We start from the raw sequence: 17,932 nt of genomic DNA on the forward strand, positions 1-17,932 counted from the left end.
CAGTAACCCCTTTATCCTGTCGATAAATTAAGATAGAAGGAGAAGGTCTAACAGCAAAAGATAAAGCTGATATATATTAAGGATATCATTTTAAAAAAAAAACATTTCTTTAAGGTGAAAACAAACAACAAATGAGACTAGAAAATGCATTTCCTGCGGGAAATGTGTGCGAATGCTGTAAACTGTGTACATTTGTTGCTGAATTTAGCTGAAAATGCAGAAAAAGCTGAATATGTTATTAGTTGAATGGTCTCTGTAGCTGCTTTTAGCTACAAAAACCAAGTAAGTGTGTTGCTGAACTTAGCGGAGAAATGCAGAAAAGTGAAATTATTCTAATCAAATTGTTACAGCTCAAAAGCATTGCAATGACTTTGTTGGAAACTTGAAAGTGAAATGTTAAACTGGAAGAGTAGGAAAAATAGTGAAGAAGCTTAATATTGAAAAGAAAAGGTATAAAAAAAGTATAAACAACAAAATGTATAGCCTCAATGTCCTGAAATAGCTGAATAAGTTAATAGTTGAATGGTTTCTGTAGCTGAAAGTAGGCTGAAGGAGTTAGATATTAAATGTAATTAGTAGTGAATGAATGTGTATTAAGAAGAGAAAATAAAGTAAAAACGCTTTGAAAAGCATCAGAATATTTTAACTGCAAACTTTTGACTTTTGGTCTTGTGATCATTTTAAAGTTGGAATTAAGTCTCTCGCTGAAAGTATGTGGAAGGAGAAGCATCTGGCGCAAGGTGTAGGTAAAAGAGGATTTGAAGGTTCCTCCCATTGAGTTACATGTTAAAAAAAAGAGTTTACAAAGCTGAATATTTCAAAAAGTATAAAATATTTTGAAAACATTTGCTGAAAAGGCTGAATATTTTTGATATTTGAATGGTTTCTGTAGCTGAAAGTAGGCTGAAGTTATCGAACGATAAAATACTGGTTGAAGTAAGAAGAAGAAGATATAAAGGTTCGAAGTAAACAGCATTCCACTAATTAGGGGGCAGTATGGAGGATTCCTACTGAACCTTGGTAATCTAATCTTTTTTAATTTCTTGATTATAATTTGATCTTTAATTTGAACATATACATACATTAAGATCTGATTTTGTATGATTTATGATCAGAATGTGTTGTGTGATACTAAGAGCATGCAACTGTGGGATTAAATGAATGAATGAAAAGATGGGTGTAATGAGGAATCTGCTGTATGAGACAGTATCATAGCCCAGTGAGGTCTGGACCTGATGTTAACACACCTGCTCGGCACGACTAGAATCAACTAGACTTTGAATTGTGTTGTGAACAGTGTCCCGCAGACTATCTGCCTTCTCCAAGAGATTACATAGCCACAGGCTGCGGAGAGCCTCAGAGCGTCTAATTGAAAACGCGGAGAAATCCTAGCGATGCGGCATTCACAATAAGAGCTCCCCATAGAATAACAGGTATTAGCCTTGTCCATATTACAGCACGCGTCCTGATAGGAGTGAGGCACTATGGAATCAGAGCATAAGGGTGTAGCAGTACAGGATATGTGTGAAAAGGCAGGCGAGGGGAAATAATCCCCTTTACTGCTTATCAGTTTGTCCAGGCGGGAAATGGCGTATGCATGCCCGTCTGACCTGTATGCTCAGAGGACGCTGGGACACCAGGCCAGTCGACTCTCTCAGATCAGTGGCACAGGACAGGGTCATGTGGCTCACATCTTTGGCAGGGCAGACAGGGGGCTCACAGGCTTACCCAGGAAAACACCATGGAAGTCAGTGGACGCCTGTGGCTACACTGTGTCAGGGCATAATGAGGTCTCAGTCTGTAGCATCTGACAAACTTCCCAATACTGTAGGAATTATTTAGTAAATAGGGAAATTGAGTTATAATCTTTTATCAATTTGGCCAATTACTCTGCTTGGGTTGCTGCAAATTAAAATTGAATGCGGTCAGGCAAGAGATTGTAAGAACTAGGAGTTGGGACAATTTCTTTGCTGCAGTTTCTCAACATGGGAAGATGCAATGAGAGGGGAAGCTTCATCTAAAAGGAAAGAAAATGGTAGGGATGGAAAAGGGCTTAAGATGGGATTAGTTTCGCTTGTGTGTGACAAAAGAGATAGAAACAAGAACACACAGATAAAAAAGAGGCCGATATGAAAGGCTCGGGATGTCCTTTCATTCTGTGGGATACTTGCCTGATTTTTCTCCTGCTTGTTCTTACGCTAGCATTACAGCACAGTAAAGATGCAAACAAAGTTTACACAGGGGTTTAACTCATATCCTGACTCTTGGACAGACTGGTTTGCTAACATCTCTCTGATAGCTTTTTTCAGTTCCGTAAAGTGTATGTCTATCAATCAATCAATCAATCAATCAATCAATCAATCAATCAATCAATCAATGTGTATTTATATAGCCCAATATCACAAATGTTACAATTGTTTCAGTGGACTTCACAATTTGTACAGAATATCAGTATGACAATACGATACGACACCCTCTGTCCTTTGACCCTCACATCGTACAAGGAAAAACTTCCAGAGTTTAAAGGGGAATATGGGAGAAACCTCAGGGAGAGCAACAGAGGAGGGATCCCTCTCCCAGGCGGACAGACGTGCAATAGATGCTGTATGTAAATCGAAAAGATAATACATTTAACAGCATTGGTAGACCAAATGTTTGGAAATGTATGTGTCTATAATAAGAAGATGAATCCAGTCTATTGGGCCAAATATAGAGCGCAGGTAATCCAGTTAATAGCTCCAATAATTAAGCCAATCAAAATGGATTGTTCACCCTCATTAAACATTTTGTTAGAGAGAACAACTCTATAGGAATGATGTGAAAGAGATGAGTTTTATGAAACTAACCTGCTACGCTCTGGCTAGTCTAACCGATAAAGCTTTACACACCTTGACCATATTTGGATTGGCCTCTACGTCAGCTGTATCTCTTACGAACATTATCAAAACCAAGTAATGTGTTCACCAATGAGCACCAACACATGTGCATGAGTATGATGGTTTGTCTGCACTTTTCCAACATAACCACTTTATTATTATTAAGAAGTTGCTGTCTGGTTGAAAAATATGTTAAGCATAAAAGCGCAATACAAGTTGCATGTAACTTTATGTTAAAGATATCCTACTTAGAATATTGATAATACATATTGTTAAAATGAAGGAAATGTACATTGATGATTTTATTTGATACGCTGTAAGATGAAATTTAGACAAAAAGATGTCTGAACTCATTTGTGAGTCATTTCCAAAACCGCTTTGAGGTTACAGTGGCATTTACCTTTCACCACCTAAATATGATCTTTGAGTCCCTTAATGCATTCCAAAGATATCGTATTCAATAATGGTATTAAACGCTTTGAACCCTCAGGTAAGCATGTTAAATCAAGTATAAAAGGTGGATATCCTGCTGGTGTTCTACTAGAACTTTTACCGTAACAGGTCATCTCACATTTCAAGAGGAACTGGAGTTAAAACAACTTGGGAAACAGGACTGAACAGGCTGATAATGCTGATGTGCTTTTCTAAAGAGATATCTGTATTATTAAAACAATTATTCTGCTTTCTTGCATTCATTTCGATGGGCCACTTACCGGCACGGGCCTAAGGCTGCAGCCACACAAGGACAATAACGGTCCCGGTATCTCGCAGGACCCAGCAGGAGCTTCCAGCTAGATTTGATCGATCTGGAGTATGGACATAAACGCGAGTGAAGTCTAATCGGACAGGAGAGGAGACACGCAGCTCTTCATGATCACCTGCAGGCAGCTCCGCCGGCTGTGATGGAGCGATGAGCGGAGCAAAACACACACTTCAAGTTAGATCCTCACCCTTAGCTATTTTAATTACCTCTCAAACTGTTGAACTGTTGTGAACAATTCATCTCTTGAATGCTCTTATGCTGACGTCATATCTGTCAATCACACAGCTGGTTCTAATAAAGGGATCATTGCTGGCTCACTCGTCGGAGGGGATTCAGTCAGTGTCATGTGAAATACAATGCAAGTGTGTGGCGTCTTTTATTCCTCCGTAGTATTAGTCCAAGGCTATCTAGACCTTTGCTGGTAATGGCTGCTGCACCAACAGGTTATGGGCCCAGAAAGGATTTTGGAAACCGATGGAATCGTTTGTGCTTTGACGGAGAGGAGAAAAACTATGAGTTGTGGGAAACAAAGTTTCTTGGCCACCTGCGTCTACAAGGGCTGAGAAGCACCATATTGAAAGAGCCTGACAGTGGCGGAGGCAAAGAGGATGCAGAAGCAGCCGCGGTAAGAGCCGCAGAAGACGCTGATAAAAATGAAGAAGTCTACGCTGAACTTATTTAATTGTTGGACGATACAAGTTTGTCTTTGGTCATGAGAGATGCAGCGGACGATAGGAGAAAGGCGTTGAAGATTCTGAGGGATCACTACGCAGGTACAGGAAAACCGCGTGTGATCAGCTTGTATACAGAGCTTACGTCTCTCCAGAAATATGCTAATGAAAGCATCACAGACTATATTATACGAGCAGAGACTGCTATCACAGCACTGAGGAATGCAGAAGAGATTTTGAGTGACGGTTTATTGATAGCTATGATTCTGAAGGGGCTGCCAGCGTCATTTAAGCCGTTTCTATCCACAGTACACAAAGTGATGAGAAGATCACCTTCGCCGAGTTCAAGACCAAGCTGAGGAGCTACGAGAGCACTGAGAAGTTCAGTGGGAGCTCTGTTGATGACAGCGTGATGAAAGTAAGAGGCAAAGACTTTGATGTGAAGCTGCTGACCTGTTATACTTGCGGCCAGAAGGGTCACATGGCCCGCGAGTGCATGGCTGCTGGTCACGGGGAACAACAGAGACAGTGGTGCCGTTTTTGCAGGAGCTCCACGCACAGAGATGCAAACTGCAGGCGGAGAGGACGACGAGACAACGTAAAACAGGCCATGGATGAAGAGGACCACGACCACCAGCACACATTCGCTTTCAAGGCCAGCGAACGACAGGTGGACAGCGACCCGGGCGATGGACTGAAGCAAAGAGGGCTTATGGTCGACACCGGTGCTACATCGCACATAGTGACTGACATGAACAAATTCAAAGACTTTGACGAGAGTTTCGAGCCACGAAAACATGTCCTGGAGTTGGCTGATGGAGTGAGGGCCTCTGGCATCGCGCTGAAGAGAGGTGCAGCCAAAGTTTGGCTGAAAGACAATACGGGTCGAGAGGTGGACACGATGCTGATGGGGGCGCTGTACGTCCCATCCTTTCCCCAAGATATTTTCTCGGTCAAAGCAGCGACGACCAATGGAGCCACGGTCGTATTTAAAGAAGGACAGAACAAGCTCATTCACGAGAACGGTACGACATTTGATATTAAGGTGTATGATAGATTGTTTTATTTAAACACAGTTAATGATGAAAATGTTGATGAGTGTCATGGGTGTTATGATATCAAAACATGGCACGAAATTCTAGGTCACTGTAATTAAGAAGATGTGTTGAAATTGCAAAAAGTCACAGAGGGTATGACAATTAAAGGCAAAACTGATACATCTAATTTGACATGTGAAGTGTGCACAAAAGGTACATTTGCTCAGAGCAGGAGCAGAGAGCCAGATGAAAGGGCAAAGGCTGCACTGCAGCTTGTACACACAGATTTGTCTGGACCTATAGATCCTACAGCTAAAGATGGGTTCAGATACACATTAGCATTTACTGATGAGTATTCAGGAGCAGTTTTTGTTTATTTTTTGAAATCTAAGAGTCACACAGTCAAGGCTACTGAGAAGTACATTGCTGACGTTTCACCTTATGGAAAAATCAAATGCATTAGATCTGATAATGGTACTGAGTATACTTCTGGTCAATTTCAGTCATTGCTAAGTAGAAATGCCATCAGACATGAGACCTCAGCTCCTTATTCACCCCATCAAAATGGGACAGCTGAGAGAAATTGGAGAACATTGTTTGAAATGGCAAGATGCATGCTAATTGAGAGTAACCTACCAAAAGAGTTGGGAACATATGACTGCTGCTGTCATTCGAAATAGGTGTTACAACAAACGTGTAGGACAGACTCCATACTACATGTTGACAGGAAAGAAGCCTAACCTTTCAAAAATGAGAACATTTGGGTCAGCATGCTATGCTTACAAGCAAAACAAGAAAAAGTTGGATTCAAGATCTGAAAAGGGTATTTTTCTAGGCTATGATAAGAACGGCCCTGCTTATTTGGTGTTTTATCCTGACACAGGAAAAGTACTCAAAAATAGGTTGGTCAAATTCATCACCAAGAGTGTCATTGAGAGTCAGACTCAAACAGAGCAGGAAACGGATGATGAAGATTTCAGTATGAGGAGAGCTGTAAACCACCTACCAAAAATTGAAAAGGCCAATGTAATCCCAAAAGAGTCACAGGAAAATGAGACTGAGATTTGTGATAACATTCAGACAGGTGAAGGCCGAAGTAGCCAGAGGACATCTTATCCACAAAGGGAAAGAAAACCTCCTCAATATTTGAAGGATTATGAGTGTAAAGTCGAATCTGATGACCAAGGAGAACTAACCCTTGATTACTGTTATAGAGTTATTTGTGATGTGCCCCAAACATTGAAGGAGGCTATGACATCACCAAATTCTCAATTATGGGCTAAAGCTATGGAGGAGGAAATGGATTCACTAAGGGAAAATGACACATTTACCCTGACCACATTGCCAGAAGGTAAACATGCAGTGGGGGGCAGATGGGTTTACACAGTGAAAGAGAACCCAGTTAAAACATGCAAAGCCAGGTATGTAGCAAAAGGCTATAGTCAAGTGTCTGGTATTGATTATAAGGAAACCTTTTCTCCAACTGCAAATATGGCATCTGTATGTAGTCTAATGCAAATCGCATTGAACAACATGAACAACAAAAAACAACATGATTTAGAGTTGCATCAAATGGATGTTAAAACGGCATATTTACATGCTCCTATAGACTGTGAGTTGTTTATGGAACAACCTGAAGGATTTGAGGTTAAGTCAGAGAAGGGGGAGAAACTGGTCTGTAAACTTAACAAATCACTGTATGGTCTGAAACAATCAGGACGGAATTGGAATAAAATGCTCCATGATTATCTAAGTGAAAATGCTTTTATTCAAAATCTGGCTGACCATTGTGTTTACAGTAAACTAACATCTAAAGGTGAAAGGATTATTTTGATCATCTGGGTTGATGATCTTATCATTGCAGGAAGCAACAGTCAAACAATCCAAAATGTAAAAGACATTTTGGGAGCCAAATTTAAGATGAAAGATCTTGGCAAAATTAAGAACTGATTTCACACAGACAGATGGTGAAATAAAGATGAACCAGAAAAGGTACATCATGAAAATATTGCAAAGGTTTGACATGTCTGACTGCAAGGCAAGATCGACTCCATGTGAGTATAAACATCAATTTGACAATGAAGGTGAATCTGTTGATCAAAAGAGGTATCGTGAAGTGGTAGGCAGCTTGATTTATGTAATGACATGTACTAGACCTGATCTAAGTTTTATTGTCAGTAAGTTGTCTCAACACTTATCCGAACCAAAAGAACAGCATATGGTAACAGCAAAACATGTGTTAAGATACTTGAAGGGAACTGTAGACCAGGAGTTGTGTTACAAGAGAAGTGATTCAAAACTAAAACTTGTTGCATATTGTGATGCTGATTGGGCAGCAGATCAAAATGACAGACGGAGCACAACTGGTTACTGTTTTAGTCTATGTCAGACAGGACCTGTTATTTCCTGGAAATCTAAGAAACAGCCTACAGTTGCTTTATCCACATGTGAAGCAGAATATATGGCATTGGCAGCTGCTACACAGGAAAGTTTTTATCTTGTGCAGTTATTAAAAGGAATGGACAGTGGAAATGATTATGCACCAGTGACAATCTTTGAGGACAACCAAGGAGCAATTGCACTATCAAAGAATCCTGTGTGTCGTCAAAGGTGTAAACATGTTGACATCAAATATCATTTTGTTCGATCTGCAGTTAGTGATGGAAACATTATTATTGAATACTGCCCAACAACAGAAATGGTAGCTGATATTTTAACCAAGCCTGTAACAAAGGTCATGATTGAAAAGTTTGTGTATTTCATTTTTGGTGTTGAAGGCTAAAATGAGAAAGAAAAAAAAAGTGTAAATGTATGTCAAAGGTTGTCAGAATAAGATCAAGTGGGGGTATTGAACTGTTGTGAACAATTCATCTCTTGAATGCTCTTATGCTGACGTCATATCTGTCAATCACACAGCTGGTTCTAATAAAGGGATCATTGCTGGCTCACTCGTCGGAGGGGATTCAGTCAGTGTCATGTGAACTACAATGCAAGTGTGTGGCGTCTTTTATTCCTCCGTAGTATTAGTCCAAGGCTATCTAGACCTTTGCTGGTAATGGCTGCTGCGCCAACACAAACTACCTAAACTAGTTATAAATATGTTTATTTTTACTGTTGGGTCACTCATTACTGGATCAGCCAGCTGCATGAGACCACGGATCCCTTATATTATTATATAGAGTTGTTATTCATTTCTTTTAAAGCTCAATAAATAACAAAGAAAATCTTTGACCGGCACTTTTCAAATTTTGTCTGGAAGATTTAAACTTTAACGGACATGTTGACCGGCGAAACCCCACCTCTGCTGCTAAATCCAGCGCGGAGAACAGAAGGGCAACCATGGCAACCATGCATGCGCGGGAAGTCTTCTTCGCTGCTTTTGGCGTATTTTGTGGCGGAAGTACAGCGCCAAATACAGGCCCGGCATAATACTACAGCGTCTCCAGCGGGTCGAGCGGTCTCGTGTGAACCATGGTGTGAACGGACACGTTTCTGGTGCCTATTGCGTCTGGACCTTTATATATACAGTCTATGGTCTGGACGGAAGACTTTTTTGATAACGATTTTGGTTTGTTTCCGTTATCGTGCTCGTGTGGCTGCAGCCTAAATCAGAACCTTTAAACAATTCTTTAATGCATATAGCTGTAAGAAACATGATATTATATTGCCAATGGCCAAATTGTACTAACTACAAAAGTGTAATGAAGGAAATATTCCATTTTATTATTTGGAAGATATTGATTGTTATTAGGTGAGGGATTCAGAAAGTGCTTTTGGATTTTTATCGCATATCATATATTTGCCCAACATTATTAGAACCAGAACAAGCTGGGTAATAGCGATAATTACCAGAGCGTTTGTATAACTTCTGTCTGACCACTTATAGTTTGTCAGTGGTTCTGCACAGCTTTCTCAAATAAATTCCGTGCAGAAGTTACAAATTCATTAATCACAAAAACTCTCACACCCAATATTTACTTTCAGTTCAGCAGCCTCTCAGTGAGGCATACTAACATGATGAATACTGGTGAATTAGAAGAAAGGAAACTAATAATTTGTTTCATTTTTTAATAGTTCTGCAAGCACGCACATGCAGCTTTTTTTCTGGTCTCTAAGCTTTGTTAATTATACTGTAGGTTTACTTTGTATTAGATGCACATTTGAATGTTACTCTTTATCGCATAAGGAAATACAAGATGCAGTAATAGCATCATTTACAATGATGAGTTTAAGGTGATTCAATTGCTGTCACTTTAAGGGCAACATCCACTAAACGCATGAAATAAAAACATTTGTTTTGCCATTAATGGGGGGCGAATTTGTTATTGTTGGAACATTGTGGAAAAAAACATGTATTTAGCCTATAGGGAGGTGTGATCAGTAGTGATTTTAGCAATCTAGATATACTGTATAATGAGAGCAGTAGGTCAGAGGTCATCACACACCCTGTGGAGTAGGGATGTACTAACATCAGAACCGCACCCCCCCAGCATCTCTACTATCAAACAACAACAACTGCAACATTGGAGGCAAAGTGTCTGTGATGGTATCTCTTGAACACAGCAAATCCCAGATCTGCCCTCTGATTGGAGGAGGGAGAGGAAATCCTCATCTTGAGTCCCACAATCATTAGCATAAATCACAGCTGCAATTAAAACCTCGTTTATCTTAATTACTGAACTAATGAGACGAGTCCCGCAGGAGCGAGCCGTGCTCTCCGAGGACACTTGGTGTGAGGAGCGGGAGGGCGCGGGTGTGGGGGGGGCGTTGTGCGGAGTCACACTTAAGTCTGCAAACAAGCATGCCCTCACTAATCTGACTGCAGCACAGCTCATGAGCCTGGATAGACAGAGACACATGTGAAAGTACAGCACACACAGGGAACCACACAGGCATTTGGAAATTATCTGACAACCTTACCCTCCCACCTTTATCTAGTGGCGCCGCATCACCCTTCAACTTCCATTATCTATCAAACTTATAATGATTGTATCAAGCCTACAGTCTCCATCTCCATAAGGGCTCGGTGTGGTGCTATAACTCTTGATTTTGCAACGACTGGGAATACATCGCAAAACCTAATTAATGTCTTTTTAATGCTCTTCTCCTCTAGAGCTTAACTCAGCCCTTCAACTTTGCAGCAAACAACACACACACACACACACACACACACACACACACACACACACACACACACACACACACACACACACACACACACACACACACACACACACACACACACACACACACACACACACACACACACACACACACACACACACACACACACACACACACAAACAATAAAACATGTGGCAGCAGATGGTAAGTAAGACTGAGTAGGTGTGCGCACTGAATAGGAGCAAAGTGTTTATGGTGAGCTCCATGAAAAAGTGGGCTGGGCTGTGCACTGTAGCATGGACTCTCACAAATAATACATGACGGCACACATGCTCTCTCTCACACACACACAAACACACGAGCAGGGTCAAATTCCTTCGTTCAGCCGTGAGGTCAGGCAGTGACTCAGCAGATGGCATAAGAATGAATATCTTCATCACCCACAATTCCCATGGTGCAGCAGGGCTGATCAAGCAGTGCCAGCCCTTATCAGCCAGCTGGCAACACTGGAGGCAGCGATGTCCTTCCATCCTGGCGCTGTGGGCTCGACAGGGGGCACGCAGAGTTTAAAGGATACAGTCTACATGCTGTAATCCTCCCAATGGTGTTTATTTCCACCACAGATCAATGTTTCAGACCTGAAGGATCTCCGAGGGATTGCTAGTCCTTCAGGAGCGAGGCGTTGATCGTGATGAAAATAAAACACCCTGCAGGATTATTAAAGCAATATTACATCAGTGCATGGACAGCCGAGTCAAATATGTTGCGTTTCATCTTAATAGGAATATGGAGTCTACTAAGAGGGGTAATCAAAAACCTAAAGAAAAGGACTGTATCTTACAGAAACCTGTTCAAACAGCCACATCCGGAAAAAGTTTTGACAGGAACAAACAGAAGATATATGGATCAAATATTTAAATAACAGGTGTGAAGAGGTTCTCTTTCTGCATCACTAAGATATATGATAAAGACACATTCAGGTGCTTTAATGCCTATAAATAAGTCACACATATCCATAATTCAATCATTTCCCATCATTAAAGTGTGGGAGCCATTGGTGTGTGGCACAGTGGGTTAGTGCGTTGGTGTTTGGATCATGGGGTCATAGGTTCAAACCCCACTGCAGTCAGCATGTCGTTGTGTCCCTGGGTAAGACACTTCACCCCAAATTGCTCTTGTGGGGATTGCCCACAGTATTGAGTATGTAAGTCGCTTTGGATAAAAGCGTCTAACAAGTGACATGTAATATAAAGTTATTTGATGGTCAAGTTACAATAAAAATGATTTTTGGTAGCCATAAAGATAAATATATATTTAACCTTCTGTGTGCACATTATAAACACAAAAAGAAAGAGATAGAGTTTTATAGATGTTACCGCAAGAGTTATGTAGAGAATTGCCATTTTACTGAGCGTTGTTAACCTAGTTATGCTTAATCCATTGCAATCTCCCTGTGAGTTAGATAACCTGGTTATGTGTAAACATGACAACAGCATTAATCTGAGATGTGACTTAATGTAGTTATAAAACACTGGAGAGAACGAAACCACAGCGTTTGCCACAGCACGCATTTCTCTGTTGCTTTTTGTAGCTTCTTTCCGTACAAGCTTTCCCCATCTAGTGTGGCCACATTTATCCATTCATGTATTTTTTTACACACGCTTCACAAACAGTGCTGATTGCAGCGATGTGTACTGAAAGTTACATTTTGAGTGGTAGAAGTTAATGAGGAATGCTGTCCAGGTCACAATGAAGTGTAATAGGGCAAAGCCCTCAGCATCACTCTTACGCTGAGTAAAACAGTGTGGTAACACTACAGCACAGAAATACAAATGAGCATAAAAACTTAACTTCTGCCAACACGTATTGCTTTTTCCACTTGCTCCTAGTACCAAAAACATAATTAAAGTTAATGTTAAAACTGCGAAAAGGATTTGGAATCATCTTCCTGTGACAACATAGATAATGCTAAATATTAAAGAAACTCGATAGGGAGAATCCTAGATAAAGATCAACAGCAACATCTAACTTAAAGCTCCTTGCCCTGAAGGGGAATCTGCCCACTAAAATGTTAATGGAAATCTGTTCATGAGTTGTGGAGATATCCTCCTGGCAGAGAGACAGACAAAATAACTGGCAGGCACAAAACACATCCTTGGCAGAGGTAAGAAAACTCTTGAGGAGTATTAAAGCAGGATCACAGTTATAACCTTGTCAGCACTGTGCAAACTGTAGCTTCCTCTCATCTCCTTTAGTTTAAAACTCTCAGGTATAGTAACACCTACACCAAATAAGGGTCTCATTAGCATGATCTCAGTGCCTTTAATGCCGACGGCTTGCGTGAGGTTTTTAGTAAAACAAATCGAACAACACACAACAAGTAGACGGGAACGGAACAAATCATGTGATCACAGTCTTCTGCCGAAGGTTACATTTGTCACTCTGACAAACCATAATCCTGTTTTGATGGCAGGAGCCAACTTGTGAATGATAACACTAAATGAAGGCTGACGCGCGCACGACTGCACCAAACAGTGATTAATAACTGCTTACGGGAAACCTATTCTCTAATTCTGAGGCTGCTCTCTGCAGGTATTGAATAATGTGCTTGATGAGACTTGTCTATTATTGCTTGTGGGATTATGATAAGAGGTGATCGATTCCCCCTCTGTGTGCTGTGGGTGTCAGATTGATTATGTGACTCAGACCTGCGATGATGGTGTAGCCGATGCCCCTCGGTCGCCCAAGATCCTGGTCAATGGCTGTTATCTTACGCACGACGTGGCCCTGCAGAGACACACACACACAAAAACATACTGTTACATAAAAGTACACTCCCGGTTGTATTTTTTACTGGCAGTGGAATCACTTTCATCTGACCTGTTATCGATGACAAGAAACCTAGTATCACAGCTATCGGCAAATTAAACGATCAGATTCCTATTATTTGTTTTTGCTCTTTGATACATGCAGAAAATAATGATAGTGGCATTTTTCATATTGTAAACAATACGTGGATTTTTTGGCCATTCAGTTTGCAGTTAATCATTAAAAACTGCAAGTGGAGCATGAGATAGGAGACACAATATTTTACTGTGAAAATATTTATCATGAGTGAGCACTTTTCTCCCACACAAGACAATGGTTTTTGATGTAAGTGTAGTTTATTTCCAATGCCCCACTGCACTTCAGCCTGAGAAGCAACGTTAACAATGATTATGAAGGGTTTTGTTTGCTTTGATTTACCGTTTCTTGGTCTCTTAAACTCTCTGGCTTCGCCAAAGGGTCCTTACCTTGACACAACCACATATGACAGTTAAGGAAAAAATAGAAAAGGAAACACAGAGGGCTGCTTGAAAAGTCTTTGATCCGCTGAGGTTTCTTAGCCTTCGTGCCTCAATCAGGCATGGTGGTGATACTTAAAAACCCCTGTGCTGCAGTGAGAGATGGAGAGACCCTCCATACTTCCCAATAGCTTTCCTCCTATTCTCCCCCTACCTTCCTTTGCTCCATCACATCCCCCTCTTAGCTCTCTCACTCACACCCAGGCAAGCTGCCTCCCATCGATTCTGCAAATTGTGTCTACGGCATGTTTATGCTCCATTTCTGCCAAAGCATCTCCTGTCATTGACCAATTACAGGAGAATCAATTACAAGCCTTTTAGAGGGACTGATTCACACCAATCACAAGCTGAGAAGGAAACACACACACACACACACACACACACACACACACACACACACACACACACACACACACACACACACACACACACACACACACACACACACACACACACACACACACACACACACACACACACACACACACACACACACACACACACACACGGAAGATTTAGGGACATACTAAGAGAGAAATAAGGGACAGCGAATGAGGAGAAGAAGTGATGCTGAAGTAATGAGAGCAATATTCTCGAGCTGTCCACACAAGTGGAAAATGTTCAATCAACCATCACATGTGCAATCCCCCTCCTCCGCGTGCGTGCACACACACACACACACACACACACACACACACACACACACACACACACACACACACACACACACACACACACACACACACACACACACACACACACACACACACACACACACACACACACACACACACACACACACACACACACACACACACACACACACACACACCTCCCCAAAGTCGAGCCAACTAACGTCTCCCCCTCTTCATCCTTTCATTTCTAGATATACAGTGCATTGCCCCCTTAACGCATTCTCCTTTTCATTCTTTCTACTCATTGATTTGACAGCCAAATTGTGTTTTCCTAGAAGAAGCTTAAACGTCAGTCCAAGCAGCATGGATTCACAGCTCTAACAGCCGAAAACCCTGCCCTGTGATTTCATCTGAAAAAATAGGAAAATAAAAAAATATTCTACTCCTTTTTTCCAGGGATGACGGGTTGATTGGTTGGACAAAAAGAGAAAGACAGACACGGAGAAACAAACAGGAACTGAGAAGCAGGAAAAAAGGGGGTTTGTGTGTGTGTGTGTGTGTGTGTGTGTGTGTGTGTGTGTGTGTGTGTGTGTGTGTGTGTGTGTGTGTGTGTATGTGTGTGTGTGTGTGTGTGTGTGTGTGTGTGTGTGTGTGTGTGTGTGTGTGTGTGTGTGTGTGTGAGAGAGAGAGTGTGTGTACTCACACCTTTGAGAAATGACCTATGACAGGGATGCAAGTTTGATATCCCTTTACGTGTAAATGTCACAGGCCTTGAGAATAGTTGACACTCGCTCCGTCATGTACGCCCTCGGCTTATCACCGCCAAACACTGCCTCATGGAAATGACACATGCCCATTAGAATAGCACATGAGTGCATTGAAAGAGTGTGTGTGTGTGTTTGTGTGTAAAAGCGGCAGCGTTGGCCTGTAATGGTGAGTCTTCCCCGTTAATCTGTTGTAGGGTCAGCGGGCTCTGTAACAGATTTTGGTTGCACTCCTACCGTGATCAAGTACTTACATTTTTCAGTAATAGGATTAAACATTGCCCTCTACTGTTAGAGGCAAGAGCTACAAGACTCCCGGGCAGTCTTACTGAGGCTTAGCGCTGCTCAACTGCTCTGACAAATCTGGAATCCACTCACCAATGTCAACTTTGTGTTCCGGGGTAACACTGCTCCTTTTAACTTTCTCTTCTTTACTACGCCACCTAACTTTTTCCTAATTTCCTTCCCCCAAACATCTCCCTCACATTCTACCTCCACTTACAGATCCCCCTCCTCCCCCTCCTCTTCCTCCTGTTGTGACCTTCCTGGTGACAGTTGATGAATCAGAGAATCGGGGAGACACCGGGCGTCGACACAGTCACGCCCCGTTAATATGCATGCAAATGTAGCACTTGACATTTCTACTACAGTGCGTGCAGGCCAGGGACGAGGGGTATTCGGTGGGGAGGGGGTGGTGCTGAGGGTGGGGGGCTAGTCAGGGGAGAGACTTTAGTGAGAGGCAAAATAAAACTGATAGAGACAGAGAGAACAGAAATAAGGACGGACAGCATTACGCCCCTGTGTGTAATTCCCTCTCTACGAGTGGAAACATCAATAGCCGGACCATTAGCCACCTGGGAACAGAGTTTAGAGGGCTGAGTCAGGGGACTGAACATAATGGTTTACAGAAAAAACAGACACTCAGTGTATCAGATAGACATTACAGACCTACTTGCAATAAAGACACATGTAGGGTCACGGCAAGACTCCCTGCTTAGTACTTCCTCCAATGCAAAGACTTCATGCTTCACACACATGCAGCAGTATGAGCATGAGGCAGCATGGGGAGATAAATCCTATAACCCCCAGTGACCTTTGCTGGAGGCCTCACATCCCTGAAGCAGAACTGTAAATCTCCCGCAGTAATTACAGACTCCAACACCCGCACTGCTGTATGTAGGGGCAGAGTTTGGGTGTGTGTGAGGTGAGACATCCAGCCCCGATAATAACTCAGGCCTAGATTTTTAACCACGTTTCTCTTGCACCCGCTCCAAACACCTACTGAATAATCAAAGAGGAGTATGAACATGGGACAGGAGGAGCTTGGGAAGAGCAATGAGGTCAAAAATAAGTGGAATATGTTGGCAATAGAGAAAGATGGGAGAGGAAGAAACGGATAGATTCGCATATAAGCTGCATGGATAGAATAAAAGCTGTGGATGTGTGGAGTTAGTTGGGATTGTAATACTGACCAGAGGCACATCCTCCTCTATGTTGGTGCTGTAGGGCAAGTTAGTGAAAATGGGGTCCATGTCCTGGACATCAGTGATGGTGATGGCTAAGTTGGCCAGCCGGGACAGGGGTCTCGCTTTGTCTTGATCCTGAGAAAACAGAAGAGTATTCAGTATATATCTAAAGTGTAAAGGGATTGTCTTGTGTGTGTATGCTCACCGTGGCGTTGACAGTGAGCTGGTAGGCTGAGGTGGTCTCGTAGTCCAGGGGCTTGGTGACGGTGACGGTGCCCCGGGCCCCGTCGATGGAGAAGAAGGGAGAAGGGGGCTGAAAGGAGAAGAGAACGCTGCCTCCTGTGCCCTGGTCTGGATCTGTGGCATTCACCATGAACACTGATCTGCCCGCATGTGTGTTCTGAAACACACATTCAACACACAGTATTAGTATACTGACAAACAGCATGATGGACAATATCGAAATACATGCCTGGATTTACACTCTAATAGAATATCTGTATTGCCAACATGTTCAGGGTGTCAAATTATGACCTTTGTGTGGTTTACACAAAAGCCTTACTAAATAGCCATCCATCAGGACTTAATTAAGTCATCATTTAAGGATCACAATGTCTCAGTTTTCACAGCAATGTTCAAATCCTTACCCTGCAGCAATGTGCTTGAATCAAGTGCGCAAATAGAAAGGCCATCTTTCTGGATAAATAAAAGTAGTGATTTACTTTGCTGTTCCAACCACTTGTGTTATGGCCATTGGCAATTCAATGCTCCAAATGGCAAATTGTAGAGAGAAAAAAGTATGTTCTTATTCCAAATGGACAAAAAAGTGAAGATATAACTAGGCCTGTCACGATAATTAATTTTGTTGGACGATAAATTTCTCTGGAAATTATTGCGATAAACGATAATATTGTCGGCACCGTTTTAAGACATAATGATAGTATATAATAATAATTCAAGTACATCCTTTCAAACATAACTTTTTATTGAACATTCAACATTGCAAATGAAATGTGAAATAATATTAAAATATATAAATTATATATAATAAATAAAACAAATTAATTAAATTATAATAAATTAATTAAATCACACACAACCAAAACAATAAATTAAATAGTCAGGCTGGAAAACAGAGCTCTCTCTCTCTCTATATATATATATATATTAGAGATGTCCCGATCCGATCACGTGATCGGCGATCGGAGCCGATCACGTGATTTTCAAAAGATCGGAATCGGGAGAAAAAAAA

The 17,932-nt window shown here is 41.6% G+C and overlaps 1 protein-coding gene across 1 annotated transcript in view; it reads right to left on the minus strand.

The window, feature by feature from the left end:
• Nucleotides 1-17,932, minus strand: part of cdh23 (cadherin-related 23) — a 225,637-nt gene that overhangs the window by 100,974 nt on the left and 106,731 nt on the right. Inside the window, exons 7-9 of the mRNA XM_079686560.1 lie at nt 16,886-17,080; nt 16,687-16,815; nt 13,180-13,258 (exon numbers count right to left, since the gene is read on the minus strand). Of these exons, the coding sequence (XP_079542686.1) occupies nt 13,180-13,258; nt 16,687-16,815; nt 16,886-17,080 (403 nt within the window). The remainder of the gene's footprint in view (nt 1-13,179; nt 13,259-16,686; nt 16,816-16,885; nt 17,081-17,932) is intronic.

This window comes from Notothenia rossii, assembly GCF_949606895.1.
Source record: "Notothenia rossii genome assembly, chromosome: 6".
Lineage (NCBI taxonomy): Eukaryota > Metazoa > Chordata > Actinopteri > Perciformes > Nototheniidae > Notothenia > Notothenia rossii.